At 41.3% G+C, this 13,907-nt stretch overlaps 1 protein-coding gene across 4 annotated transcripts in view; it reads left to right on the top strand.

Annotated features, from left to right (window-relative positions):
* The first annotated feature begins 580 nt into the window (after window positions 1–580).
* The window catches only part of zmym4.1 (zinc finger MYM-type containing 4, tandem duplicate 1), a 91,052-nt gene continuing 77,725 nt past the window's right edge, over window positions 581–13,907 (top strand). For all 4 annotated transcript variants that reach the window (XM_070899193.1, XM_070899196.1, XM_070899195.1 and 1 more), the window contains exons 1-2: window positions 581–652; window positions 6,809–6,878. In XM_070899193.1, coding sequence (XP_070755294.1) covers window positions 590–652; window positions 6,809–6,878 — 133 coding nt within the window. In that variant the 5' untranslated portion in view covers window positions 581–589. The remainder of the gene's footprint in view (window positions 653–6,808; window positions 6,879–13,907) is intronic.

Raw genomic sequence — 13,907 nt, forward strand, 5'->3', positions numbered from 1 at the left:
CAGAAATGAGGAGGAATTTCTTCTCTCAGAGGGTCATGAATCTTTGGAATTCTCTGCCCCAGAGAGCTGTGGAGGCTGGGTCATTGAATATATTTAAGGTGGAGATCGACAGATTTTTCAACGATATGGTTGTGGGGAGCGGGCGGGGAAGTGGAGTCGAGGCTAGGATCAGATCAGCCGTGATCTTATTGAATGGCGGAGCAGGCTCGAGGGGGCCAAATGGCCGACTCCCGCTACTATTTCTTACGATCTTTAAAACGGGGGGGTGGGGTGGTACTTTTGTTCGGTTGTGCAGCGGGTGACACTGGGCCAACCCAGTGCCTGCTTCTGGCTTGATTTGAGAACAGAAGTGCAGTGAGCACCCAAAGGTGGGAAGAGTGTAGCTGAATTCTCGCGAGGCTTCACTCCCCGGTCTGGAGGCGGGACATGAAAGAACCGCCCCACGCCCCCCCCCAGCCACTCATTAGCCCCGCCCCTTAGCCCAGTGACGTCGCCGCGCGGTCGCCCCTGGTGCCGCTGTGCGTGTGACGTAGCCGGGCGGAGCGGCGCACGGCGGTTTGCGTGACATTTTAGAGCTGGTGCCACCAACATGGCGGACCCGAGAGAGGAGGGCGATCCGTGCGCCTCCAGATGCCCAGGCTCGCCGCACACGGTAGGTCTGGCAAGCCCGCTGCCTTCGCGTCCCCCAGGCCAGAGCCGCCCCGGTTTTGTTATCTTTGTGGGGGGAGGGGGTAAATAATAAAACAAATATAAAACCGCCGCATTGGAAATAAAGGGGGAAGCGCATTGAGGCGAGCGGTGTGCCGGGGAGGGGGTCACTTGTCAGTCCAGGAGACACAAACACACACACCACACACACATGCAAGGCCTTGGGTGCCGGTGCGAGGGAATGATGCGGGCACCCCCCGCCCCCGCTCATGTACCTTTAAATACGCCCAGTTGCATTATTTACCCGTGAGATGTGCAGAGCCTTTGCTGCCTGCAGCCTCTTGCAGTTCAAAATATTGGCCAAGTGGCGGGAGGTTGCTCCGTCCTTTGTAGTTATGTTTTATGTATCTTCTACATGACACAAGGTGGAACTTTGGCGATTTTAATATCGCGATAGTGGCTCGGTGTGGCCCATGCTAAGTGGTCCTGCTTTTGTGTGTGTGAGCGAGAGGGAGTAAGGTTTCTTTCTCAAGACCCACAGCATTGCTTTCAAATAAAGAAATCTATACAATACAACATTAATTTTACAATTTGCTCATGATCTTTGTTAAGGTGCGCCTACTTTTGGATCAAAACTTCAAAAAGGAGGAAAACTTCTGTATGCATATCATTTAATTTTTTTTTTACTGAAACTTTGGATGTTTTTATAAGATAGTTGGATGCTGCAATGCTTTATTGAGTATGAGTGTGTTAATTGTGGGAAATTAATACTCGGGATTTGTGGTGATAGTTTGGATAAATGCTATTGGTTTTGGGGTTTTTAACAGTTTCACAATGGTTCTTATAACTGGACCTTTTCTCTACAATCCCAAAGCTGTACTCTTCCTTGTTGAATGGTGCAAGTCATGGATTAAGAATTACTCCATGTGTAATAACTTTTACTGGATTAAACGTGGTCTTCTACAAACACAGAATCAAAATACTGTAGATGCTGGAAATCTGAAAGAAAAACAAAATACTGGAAGTACTCAACAGATTAGGCAGCATCTGTGGAGAGAGAACCTTTAAGGTCGGTGACCTTTCATCAGAACTAGAGAAAGTTGGAGATATAATAGGATTTAAGCAAGTGCAGAGGCAGGGAAAAAGGGGAAAGGAAGAGCAAAAGGAAAAGTCTGTGATATGGTGGAAGGGAGGAGAGATTAAATGACAAAAGGTATAATGGTACAAAGCAAAAGGAGATGGTAATGGGACAAGTAAAGAAACAAAAGATGGATCTAGAAGAGGTGTAAATGGGAATGGTAGAATCATCAGCAACAACTGCCATCAGAAAAAATGGGTGCAGAGGTTATGATTTGAAATTGTTGAGTCAAGAAGGCTGCAAAGTGCCTTATCGAAAGTCGTCTTCTATGTTGCTGTACTCACTTCAGAATAGCATGTTAAATTTAAATAGGGTTGTAAAGGTAAATTTAATGTTACATTTATAAATAAAGTTGATAATACAACATATGTAAAATCAAAATATGTTTATCCGAGTGTGAATCTGAATAGATTTATTCCAATATTTATTTGCAAAGATTATTTAATTCACAAGTAGCTAGATAAAAAGGTCTATTAGCCAAAACATAACCAAACATACAATTTAGCTTGTTCAGATGGCAGGAAATTTGAATTGATGTGGTCTTTAGCAATCACAATCGATTTAAACAAGCTTCATCTATGATCAAAAACACCTCTGTATTGTGGTAGAAACCACAGTCTGCTCTTTAAAATTAAATGTGCACATTCAGTAATTGTGATGTATACTTTATTTGCAATTTTTAAATGTTGAATACATATTAGAGTCCCATATAAAAAGTGTAAATAATTTGTTCATGGGCTGCTGGCAAAAGAAAGAGAGAACTCATTTATATAGTGCCTTTCATGTCCCAGGATGTCCCAAAGCGCTTTACAGCCAATGAAGTACTTTTTGAAGTGTAGTCACTGTTATAAGATAGGAAACACAACAGCCAATGTGCAAACGGCATGATTCCATGAACAGCAATGACCAGATGATCTGTTTTAGTAATATTGATTGAGTGATAAATGCTAGTCAGGACATTGGGAGAACTCCCCTGTTCTTCGAATGTTTTAGTTCCACCTGAGAGAGCAAACAGGGCTTAGATTTAATGTCTTGTCTGAAAGATGGCATCTCTGTCCTGAAATATAAGCCTAAATTATGCATTTGAGGCAAGAGATGCTACCACTGAGCCTTGGTTGACACCTGTATACTCGGTGATCAACTGATCAGAAGCATGCTTGTTGTGAGATGAAACAACTTTAAAAGTAACATTCATTCATGAACCAACTCAATGCGAGTTGATTTCTAGCTTTGTTGAGTCTGGAAAGCAAAGCAACTCATTAATTTGCAAAAGGCAGCCATTTGTTTACCGTTTCATTTCAGAACTTTCCTTTCTGCATTCCTGAGGATTTGATTCAATATATTGCAGCTTTTATCCCATAGCACTGATTTTTCTCTTCTAAAACTAGAGATACGGGTTTTTCCTCCTCTAGCTTTTACTTTCCTTCACTACTGAAGGGTGTGCCATGCACCAGAGTATGATTTGAAGGGCAGTGGCATTCATCTGAGGAGTCATTGCTCTGTGAGCATGGATAGAGTGTGCTGCTCATGCACGAGGACATCATGGCCAAGCACAGTTCTGCTCTTTGTTCAGTGTAATGATCAAAAGTGAAAACTTGCTAATTTTTGTTTTGTACTTTCTTTTACTTGATGTTGAGGCCAACTTTAACAGCTGTAATGCTGAGGTTGGCTAAGTCGATGCAGATCTGGGATTGAACTGTCTAGTCGCTCTGGTCCCAAGTCACGTGGTGCATTGGGGAACTATCTAAATGTGATGTATTTTGTTCCTTTATTTGAATTAAAATGAACTGGTTAAAGTTCAAGTTTATTTGTGGCAAGTTTAATACTTTGGGAAATTAAAACAAAATAACCAGTTAATAACTTTCAAAATAATATTTTAGTGCTCGAATATAACTGTGCCAAAGTTGTGTAAATCGTGGGATGGGAGAGGAAATCAGAAACAGTTATTCATGTGAGTTTTGAAGCTGAATACTGACAGGCTATAAAACTGTGGAAATAATCACAACTGACTCTATCTGTTGTATAGTGATTAGGAGTGAGAATCTTGACAAGTTTCCCCTTCCCGAACCCAAGGATGCTGTGGGCTATTGTAACATCCTTATTCCAGTCCCCCTATGATCCCAAATAAAATTACAGGTGAGGAGGCCGTTTGGCCTATCTAGTACATTCTTCTATAGAAACAACAACTTGTATTTATATAGCATCTTTAACGTAGTAAAATGCCCCAAGGTGCTTCACAGGAGTGTTCTAAGACAAAACAAATACTTTTGACACCGAGCCACAAGAAGAAATTATGGCAGATGATCAAAAGCTTGGTCAAAGAGGTAGGTTTTAAGGAGCATCTTAAAGGAGGAAAGAGAGATGGAGAGGTTTTGGCAGGGAGTTCCAGAGCTTGGGGCCTAGGTAGCTGAAGGCACGGCCACCAATGGTTGAGTGATTATAATCAGGGATGCTCAAGAGGGCAGAATTTGAGGAGCGCAGATATCTCGGGGTGGTGGTGGCTGGGGGTGGGGGGTGGGGGGGGGGGGGGGGTGGGGAAGAGTGTTGAGGCTGAAGGTGATTTCAGAGCTAGGGAGGTGCAAAGTCATGGAGGGATTTGTAAACAAAGATGACAATTTTACATGATCCCTCACCCCACCTATATCTTGGCATCTAACTGCCTGTTGAATAACTCCAGAGGTTTTTCCTCTATTACCCTACTTCCCAGATTTGGTCAGTGTTTGTGTGAAGAAGCATTTCTTGACATCAGTCCTGACTTGATATTACCAGTTAGCTATGTAGCCTTGTCCCGCAGTATAAAATAGCACTCGGGGTTAATTATCATATACCACTGTAAGGTCTCTTCTCAAATCACCTTTTTTCAAGGTTGATTTAACCAAGGTTGTACTCTTTCCTCATAACTCAGTATTCTGACACGAAGGATTGGCCTGGATAACTTCCAGGGCTTGGGTGCTTCTCTTGACCAGTTAGCAGAGATAGTATTCAAGGTGGAGCCCGATCACAGCAGTGCACTGTGTCAGCATGATGGTTTCTTATCAGCTTATTTAGTGCAACTTGGGGATCAACTGTGAACCTCTTGGTCTTTGTGGAGGTTTTACTTTTGAACCATTGGGATATCTTGCAAACATTTATATAAGAGTAAGTATCCTAATGGGATGAGTGCATTTCCTGATGCAAAGTTATGATATTAAATACTTAATGAATTGGCACAAAACAAAAGCCCTATCACTGTTTTTTCTTTAAGGTAGGAGACAGGTGCTCACATCTCTTGGAAACATTTGACCCTGACAGCCTATGGTACTGATGCTGATCCAAAATATAATTGTCCTTCAGTGTTCCAACATTCGTCTTTTGAATGCTACTAATATTGTGGCAGAATTTAAACACTGCAACAATAGAGTTGATTTACTCTCCATTGGTCCATCGATCTTTATAGACTTACTGATTTGGGGATGGGGTGCCTATCTTCAAATAGTGGCACTGAAATTTTCTCCATGTGGCGTCTTCAGTTTTGTAATTTAATTGTTCATGTAAAAGTCAAAAAACGAGATCCCTTTATTTGGTTCAAAAATGCAGATTGTTCAATTGTATGCTCAATATTTAAAAGTGTATTCTATTTAAGAGAATACTATACATTCAAATATAATTTGGAATAATCCCATGATATATATGCTTTATGACTTATTTGGTGGGGCAAAAAATTGGGCAGCATTATGAATTAATGCACTAGCAACTGATCTGTGCAGTGTGTATTCAGATTTAGTTTAGACTGATGACTCCAAAGAAGGTGCATAAAATAATTATGGACGATTTCCAAACAGTTCGTAATGTTTGTAGGTTCACATCATTAAACTGACTAGATTTTTACCGAGGCCATAATAACTGGTAGAGTAACTAAATACTCATGCTGACTTGTGTGAGGGGCGTTAAAGTAAGCATTTGGGTCGAATATTGCGAGCTTTACACTGAAGCTGTTGGTGTGCGATGCTGTCATTGAGCACTCATCCCTCACCTTGATAAACACAGCAACATGACAGTGTCAGCCAATTGGCCACTTCATCACTCGATTTCAGCAGCAATCGCCAATCCAACTTCCTCAGTCGGAGCTTGCTTAGTTTTCAATTTTTCCAGATGTCAGAACATTAGAAAACACTTACTGGAAGTTGTGAAGGAAAGTATGAATGGACAATCACTTGTACTGTATTACATAGGAGAATTGATCAACCTGTTCATTCTGACATTCTCAGTATATTGCAGCAGATGCTTTATTTTTACTCAAATTTCAATGCATAACTTAATAATTTGCTTTTAATTTGTCTGTAGTATATGTTCTTTTTACTACTAGTATTTTAACCTAATCTTCACACAACCCAGAGATCTGTCACCATATGGAAATATATAGGTCTGTTGTACTCTCTACAATAATGATCTATTTTAGCAACCAGTGGCTGTCCTGATAGAGATGAGCTAACAGAATATACTGAGAATCAAACATTTGACCCATGGCCTCTGTGTCTTAATGCTACACTGGATGTTCATTTGTGTTTTATTTTAGAACAGAATTCTGTTCTGTCTTCTAAAAGTTCTGACAATTGTGCACCATTAATAATTGCATTTCTGTGGGTTCAGAAGTGCTTCTGTTAAATGCCTTTTTATATGATATTGCAGAATGGTTACATTTGCTTAGCAATTCTATCGAGGTTGGAATAAACTTGGACTGATTATAATAAATATGACTACGATTAAGAGAGAGGGGTGATTGAAGGTGTGATCGCAATGTGTTACAACAAGTAAGAGTGACACTTGGAGGAAGTGTACATAATGTGCAGGACTATTACATAAATATTTAATACACTGGAGTATCATATATATAACTTACTGAAATAAATTAATGATTTTTGAGCTGAATAACGTTCAGGAGGATCATTTCTCCTGGTGAGAAGTGGAACAGAGTGCAGTTGTACTCAATGATTACTTGTCAGTTGTTTCACTCCAACATTTTTGCGACCTTTCTGCTTACAGGATGATGACGAATTTCTCAGCAATGCTGCTTGTCAGTCTCCTGGAACGTGGGAGGAAGATGGCGATGCTAGTAAGTGCCTTATTTTTGAATGTTGAAGAATTCAGAAAATGTTTCTTAACAAAAACATTCCATTGATCCTATGACAGGTTAATTCTCCATCTGTTGAGATTGTACAATAAGATTGGAGAGTCAACAGGTCACTACAAAACTAATCACCATTTTACCATACGAAACATAGGAAAACCATAAGTTAATTGGAAATAAGCATATCAGATATACTCTTGGTGGGATGTATGATTGGGCATCGAGTAAGGAAAAAAATGTTTGTTGGAAATCGATCCCAAATGTAAAATTTTATTGAACACTAATGAATCTCCTATGGCGTTGCTTATGCTGAGTTGGTTCAAGAGGGTAGGGGTGGGAGGCATGTGGCTGCTGAAGGGATTTTGGAAAGTTTGTAAGAATTCTACTCTGTGAGGCAGATGTTTATTGATTGGTGTCTGGAAAATTTGAGCCGGTTGGGACATTTTGTGTGATGGACACTGAGACCAATCGTACTGCCCTACTGTATTACTGGCTGAAATCAGATAACTAAACACAGATTGGGAAGTGAAGCTGGACCTCCTGGTCTGCATAGCTCAGATACTTGCTGAGAAGAAACAGTCCCATTACAGTTTGTACTTCGCAGCAATTTAAAGTTGAAACTGCAACATCACTGATGATGGAGCTTGATTTGCTTTTCTGAAGAAAAAAACATGAGAAGGGGAGGAAGGAGTTGGAGAACCATCAAAAATTTGCAACGTTTATGAAGAACTGGTAAGATTTCTTTCTGAAAAGTCTACATAAAGTTTTGCCAACAGTGCTGAAGGATTTAGTGGACTTCTGAAGGTATTTGTTAGCACTGCTTGGAATTTAATTCAAACTGTTGTGTCTGTGTGGCTGCCAGTAGTTTGTTATTTTTTAAAACAAAATTTATATTGTAAACTGGTATTTCAGAGACAACATTTATTTTTTGTCTCCTGAATTGGAGAGGGTTTGAGAGTGTAATAGATGTGTGCTATATGTTAAGGTTAGCTGCCTCCATATTGTTGTCTGCCGTCACTAGGGCTGTTGCTCCTATGCCAGATTATAGGGCCCATGTTTCCACATGATTTGCGCCTGATTTTTAGGAGCAACTGGTGGAGAACGGACAATCTTAGAAATCCAAAAGGGGGTGTGACCAGCCACTTACGACTGTTTTGGCCATAGAAGAAAATTTGGCCAGCTAAAAGTTACTCCAAACTAACTTAGGCCAGTGTGTGTGGTCACTTTTGTAGGCACAGAAAAACCTTACCTACATTTAAGAAATCAGTGTAGGTAGCCAGGGATAGGGGGGTGGGAAGGTGAGTTAGAGGATTCTAAAGCACGAAACACCTTCACAGCATCAGCACAACATCAAAACAACTTCAGCACAACATCTTCACGACATCATCAAAAATAAATGAAAGATAAATCAGCTACTGAAAATAGAGCAGTCCTGCCTTGCTGACTGCAGAACACACCGGCTAGCCCTTCGGCCAGGGCTAGGGGCGGCAGGCACGCATGACTGTAGGGGCGAGGGATGTATTTTACAGTTCCTAAATGGTGTGTGGTGATAATAGAACATGATTCAGTTTTAATACAAAAAAATCTTTTATTGGAAAGTTTACAATGCACTTCCACAACAGCAAAGAAAAGCTGCACCCATCTCTCACCCACATTTCTGGGAATGTGCACTTCCTCATAGGGGAGGTGATGGTGGTAGGGAGGGGCATCTGGGGGCGCAGCTTGGGTCTCGAGAAGCTGGTATAGGGATTGCAGTGGGAGTGACATTTGATTGTCAGGCCTGTGTGCCCTTATTGCAGCAGCTAGCTCCCTCATGGCCTCTGCCATCGTTTGCACTCCCTCTGACATGCCCGCCCTCAGTTCCCGTCTCAGTGCTGATATTTCTCCTGACAGTGTCGCAACCTCATCACGCACCGCACTGACGGTGGCCACAAGTGATCGGATAAGGGCATTGGTCTCCTCACCCAATGACATAACCTGATGTACATCTGATGAAGGCTGCATCTCAGGAGAGACTGGTCGGCTTCTCCTTCCCCTTGCCGTGGATCTGTCTAGCGGCACCCCTCCAGTGCGAGGCGCAGGCTGGGATGGTGGAACCCTGGGTGTTCCAACCTGCATTCCACCACCGCCACTGGGACCCGCAACCTTGGAAGATGTGAAACCAAGGATTGTCGTGGCAGAGCTCAGGAGGTGTCTGGCAAAGTGATGCCCTGTACCATGGACTGATCCATATCACGATCAGCATTCTCCCATGAACACAGATCCATGGACCCCTCCTCCCCCCACCTTGGTCTGGAACGGACGCATCTGGATCATCTTGTTGATCTTCAGGATGTTAAGGATTATCTTCTTCTGAAAAATACAACAGATCAGTCAAATGGTTAGCAGGAAAGGAGGGGGCAGGATGGGTGGAATGAGAGTAGTCTCACACGTAGCAGGCCAGTCAGCAGGTTGATTTGAAGGGCGACGATGCATTTTCATGATCGACCCTCACCCTCGCGTGTGGGCCCAGCTTGTGCAGAGCTGATTCATTTTCTGCGGGTGCGACTCAGCAAGGCAGTGACCCTCTGTGTTCCAGTGGTGATAGTTGGTGCAGATTTGCGGCCCTCCTTCTGTTCTCTCCCTTTTGTTATTGACCAATTTCTTCTGCAAAGATGAAAATATAATTTTTGCCACATGGTGAGCTTCTGATGGATGGGACATAGACAGATGATCACAGTAACAATTGCAATTCCATTTAAAACTCAAGATAATACTTAGACTCACTACTTGACAAAGATCCTGCCATTTCTTTTTACACTGGCTTCCAGTTCTTGCGGTATTCACCCCTGTGACTAGGTTCCAGCGTCTCCTCATTTCTTTGGGTGGAACTTTTGTGGGACCACTCTTACTGATATCCAGCTCCTGCCATCTGCCCTCAATGACAGTGACTAGTTTCTCCACTTCCTCATGCAAGAAGTTCTTTGTTCTTGTTGCATGCTCTTGCGTCATTGGTGTGTCGGATTCACACTCCGGTAATGTTGAAAGAACATTGTGTTTTCACCTTGCATGCACCTATGCAGCATTCCTTTCCACTCCCTCAGCCACCAAAAAATTCAATTTTAACACCTTACCTTCCAATATGGCCCACTGCCAATGCTGCTGATGCACTGAGGACGCTCTCCCTTTAAATGGCCGATTACCAAGGTTCCTGGCCCATTGTGCATGCGCGTACGCTTCAACGTGCATTGGCAAAAACGGACATGCGTCCCCCTGCCGGCACTCGAAGACACGCTGGGCCCAAGCCCTGACCCCTACTGACTGCGCTGAGCAAGCGCGACCCAAGCTCCGCCCCCCGCAGGTTTCTCAGCGCCACACCAGGGGACCACAGGGATCCAGAAGCAGCCAAATTATCCCGGTAAGTTTTTTGGCGCGTTTTCTCCACCACGAAGTCGGCGCACCACGTCTAACTACGCCGCTCTAAGCGGCTGGGGAAATTTGGGCCCTTAATATCTCCTTTTAAGACTCAGTGTCAGTTTGTTGTCTGATTACACTTCTGTGAAGTGCTATGGGATATTTTTTCTTGTGCTAAAGGCGCTATATAAATGCAAGTTGTTGTAAATTCGAGAAACAGTTTTGTATTTTTTAATGTGCATTTCCCAAGAAGGTACTAGTTGGTATTCCATTTTTTTGCTGCAAGAAACCTTTTTAAAACATGCAGTTTAATGTTTTATTTATACTGATCTTTCCAAACTCAATCTTGAGCTAAGTGTAGTAGTTCTGAATCATTCAGTACAGTTCAATTTTTTGAATATTTGTACAAATATAGAAGGCAAAATTATGATGCTTGATAAAAATAAACTCTGTACTTTTTTTCTTGCTAAAAGCTAAACAAAATCTGACCCATGCATTATTTTGCATAATCATATGTTGCGTAGATGGTCATATTGAATAGAATTGTTATGTATTTACTTTAACAATGTGCTCTAAAAGTACTTACATTTTTTAAAATGGGTGCCAATGTTCCCTCTAATTTTATTTTGGGTACACGACCCCTTTAATGGGTTGGGCACCCCATTTCAATTTCCGCATGTGCATGGTTTTTCCATTTAAAAGCCGGTGAGCCGGCTGTGCGGGACTTTTCAATTGCTATGTGGCCGCGCAGCTTAACGGGAACGTTGGTGCCAAGTCTTGTCACACTGTAGCGCCACTCAAATTAAGTTGCAGGATTAGTTCCATAAATACTGTTTAGGCATTCTAGATCCTTGGGTGAAAATTGTTTCCAAATAAATGTTTCATTGCTCTTCCATAATTCCATAAATAAATAAATCCAGTCTTCAACTTAATACCAGCCAATGTAGAGCTGTGTACTTGGAACAGACTACTTAAACTATTAAAGGTCAATCATAATTGTCTTTTTTAATGAGTTTAAGAGAAAAACTACATTTCTAAAGTGCTTGTAATTGATACATATTGGATATATGGGAATGATTACAAGGCAGTAATCTCATTGAGCGGCTGAGGTGATGTCATAAACTATGCAATGAGACTACAATCTTGAAATAACTCCAGTAATATCCTCCTATAACGTGAAGCTCACAATGTGGTTTTTATTCTGTTTTTTTTGCTGACATTGGCTTTCATGATTGGTCCTAACTGCCTGTGCTCTCCATGTCAATGATGCACGATGACTTCCATACTGAAGTGTCAATGATTTTAATGTAATCAATGCAAGTTACTTTGGATGCATGTATAAATTGAGCCCCATTTCCCACAGTGACAAAATGGCATTTATCATTAGCCCTTTCAGTACCCGACTCACGTTTGTGCGGATATGTTTTTAAATTAAACCATATTCTCTGAATTATGGACAAATATTTGGGATTAAACCATATTAAGTTTGATTCTGGCGTGGAGTTCAATAGAAATGCTTTGTAAAAAGCCAATTTGAGAATTTTGCAGATGTATATAAAATAATGGTAAGAATGTGCTGATTCTGCACAAATGGAGTAGGCAGGCTCATGTATTTGGCAATCTATTGAAAAAAAATAATGCAAGGCGGGAACTTTTTCTACTTTTGAAGTAAGTGTTTTCAGATCATTCTTGCACAATACTTTGAACCTTGTTAACCACAGAGCTTCCAATGTCACAGCAGCCAAAGTTCATGTGAAGGGTCTGCAGATAATTGTACAATATAATGCAGAAGCAGTTGATGAACTACTTTTAAAAAAAAAAACATTTTTATTAGCATAATGCCAATTGAGCATGAGTAGGAACAGAGCTGTTTTGTATCGTCCTTGTAGCACACTTTAAGCTTCTGAAAATTAATATGTAGGCTAACGGAACACTAGTTTTAAAAAAAAAGCCTTATAAACAAAATCCCTTATACATTTTGTAGTTGGTGATGGAGAAAAAATCTTAGGTCGGAAGTCTTTTATTTTTCTGTCCTCATCTGAAGGATTGACTCCCTTTGCTAGAATATGATTCTACTGCTGGTGGTCACCCTCTGGTACTACACCCAAGTAACTATTACTCGTGTGCAATAGTAAGCATCAACAGGCTATCTCTCACTAGAGGACATCTCTGGCTCAGCTTTATTTTGTCCTCACTGGGTGATCACATGCATACACTTCTAGCCAATCTTCATATAGCAGAGAAGCAGGAACTGTGGCTGATACTTTTGCCTTCGCTAACCCAAGGTGCTTCAGCTAATTGGAGCACCTCTGCTGCTGCACTGGCTGTTACCAGTTAACTCAAATGTGGCACCATCTAACTCCATATGCCTCCGAGAATGTGAACTTCCCTCTGGGTGTCAGCCATGCCAGCTGTGGCTCAGTGGATAGAACACTTGCCTCTGAGTCAGAAGGTTGTGGGTTCAAGTCCTACTCCACAAACTTGAGCACATGGATCTAGGCTGGCACTCCATTGCAGTACTGAGGGAGTGCTGCACTGTCGGAGGTGCCGTCCTTCGGACGAGACGTTCAACCGGAGCCCCATCTGCTCTCTTGGGTGGATGTAAAAGATCCCATGGCATTATTTTGAAGAAGAACAGGGGAGTTTTCCACGGTGCCCTGGCCAATATTTATCCCTCAATCAACATAATAAAAACAGATTATCTAGTCATTGTCACATTGCTGTTTATGGGAGGTTGCTGTACCCAAATTGGCTGCCATGTTTCCTACATTACAACAGTGACTACACTCCAAAAGTACTTCATTGGCTGTAAAGCGCTTGGAAATGTCTGGTGGTCGTGAAAGGTGCTATATAAATGCAAATCAGGAGAGCCCAATTTGAAGATCTATGCTGACGTCTTGCTGTCTTCTGGCAATTTCATCTTTGAAACAGATGGTATTTGCAGAAGCTCTTGATTCTTTAAAAAAAATATTCACATCTTCTAGGGAAATCCATTGGTGCTAATCTGGAGGAGTTTTTTTTATCATTGTCTGTTAAAATTGTGCTCAAAAATAAATGTGTTGGCAGCAGAATGTAAAATCCAGTGCTTCTCAAATAAGCCATCTTCTACAGAGCATAATTAAATATCGAACAGTTGAAAGAGAGGAATATTTGAACATGAAAAATCGATAGCAGGAAGTGGTTACAGGGTACGAATTCAATTAAAAGGTTCAAATAGTCTCAAACTGAGAGCATGGCTGTTTTGGTTTATAATCCCAAAATTAGATTAAGATTGAAATCACAATTGGCATGCTAATTTTAGTCTGCTAGGTGATCTATTGCTTACTAACAATTTAAAAATATTAAACAATATTGAAAATGATCTGCGATCCCCGATTATGCACACTTTGGTTGCTTTCTATCAGTTTGCTTTTAAAATTTCTCTTCATAATTGGCTTGCAAACCGCAGTTTACTTTTGTCGTCAGTGTAATTATCTATTGTAATTACTTCTGTTGCTTCAGATTATGTTTACATACACTTATCTTTGTATGTTTCAATCTGTGCATGTTTTCAAATTAAGTACATGCCCCTCAATAGTATATATTGTAAAGCAATAATTATGTCTCAATTTTTTTTAAAGG

This window comes from Pristiophorus japonicus, chromosome 14, assembly GCF_044704955.1.
Source record: "Pristiophorus japonicus isolate sPriJap1 chromosome 14, sPriJap1.hap1, whole genome shotgun sequence".
NCBI classification, from domain to species: domain Eukaryota; kingdom Metazoa; phylum Chordata; class Chondrichthyes; family Pristiophoridae; genus Pristiophorus; species Pristiophorus japonicus.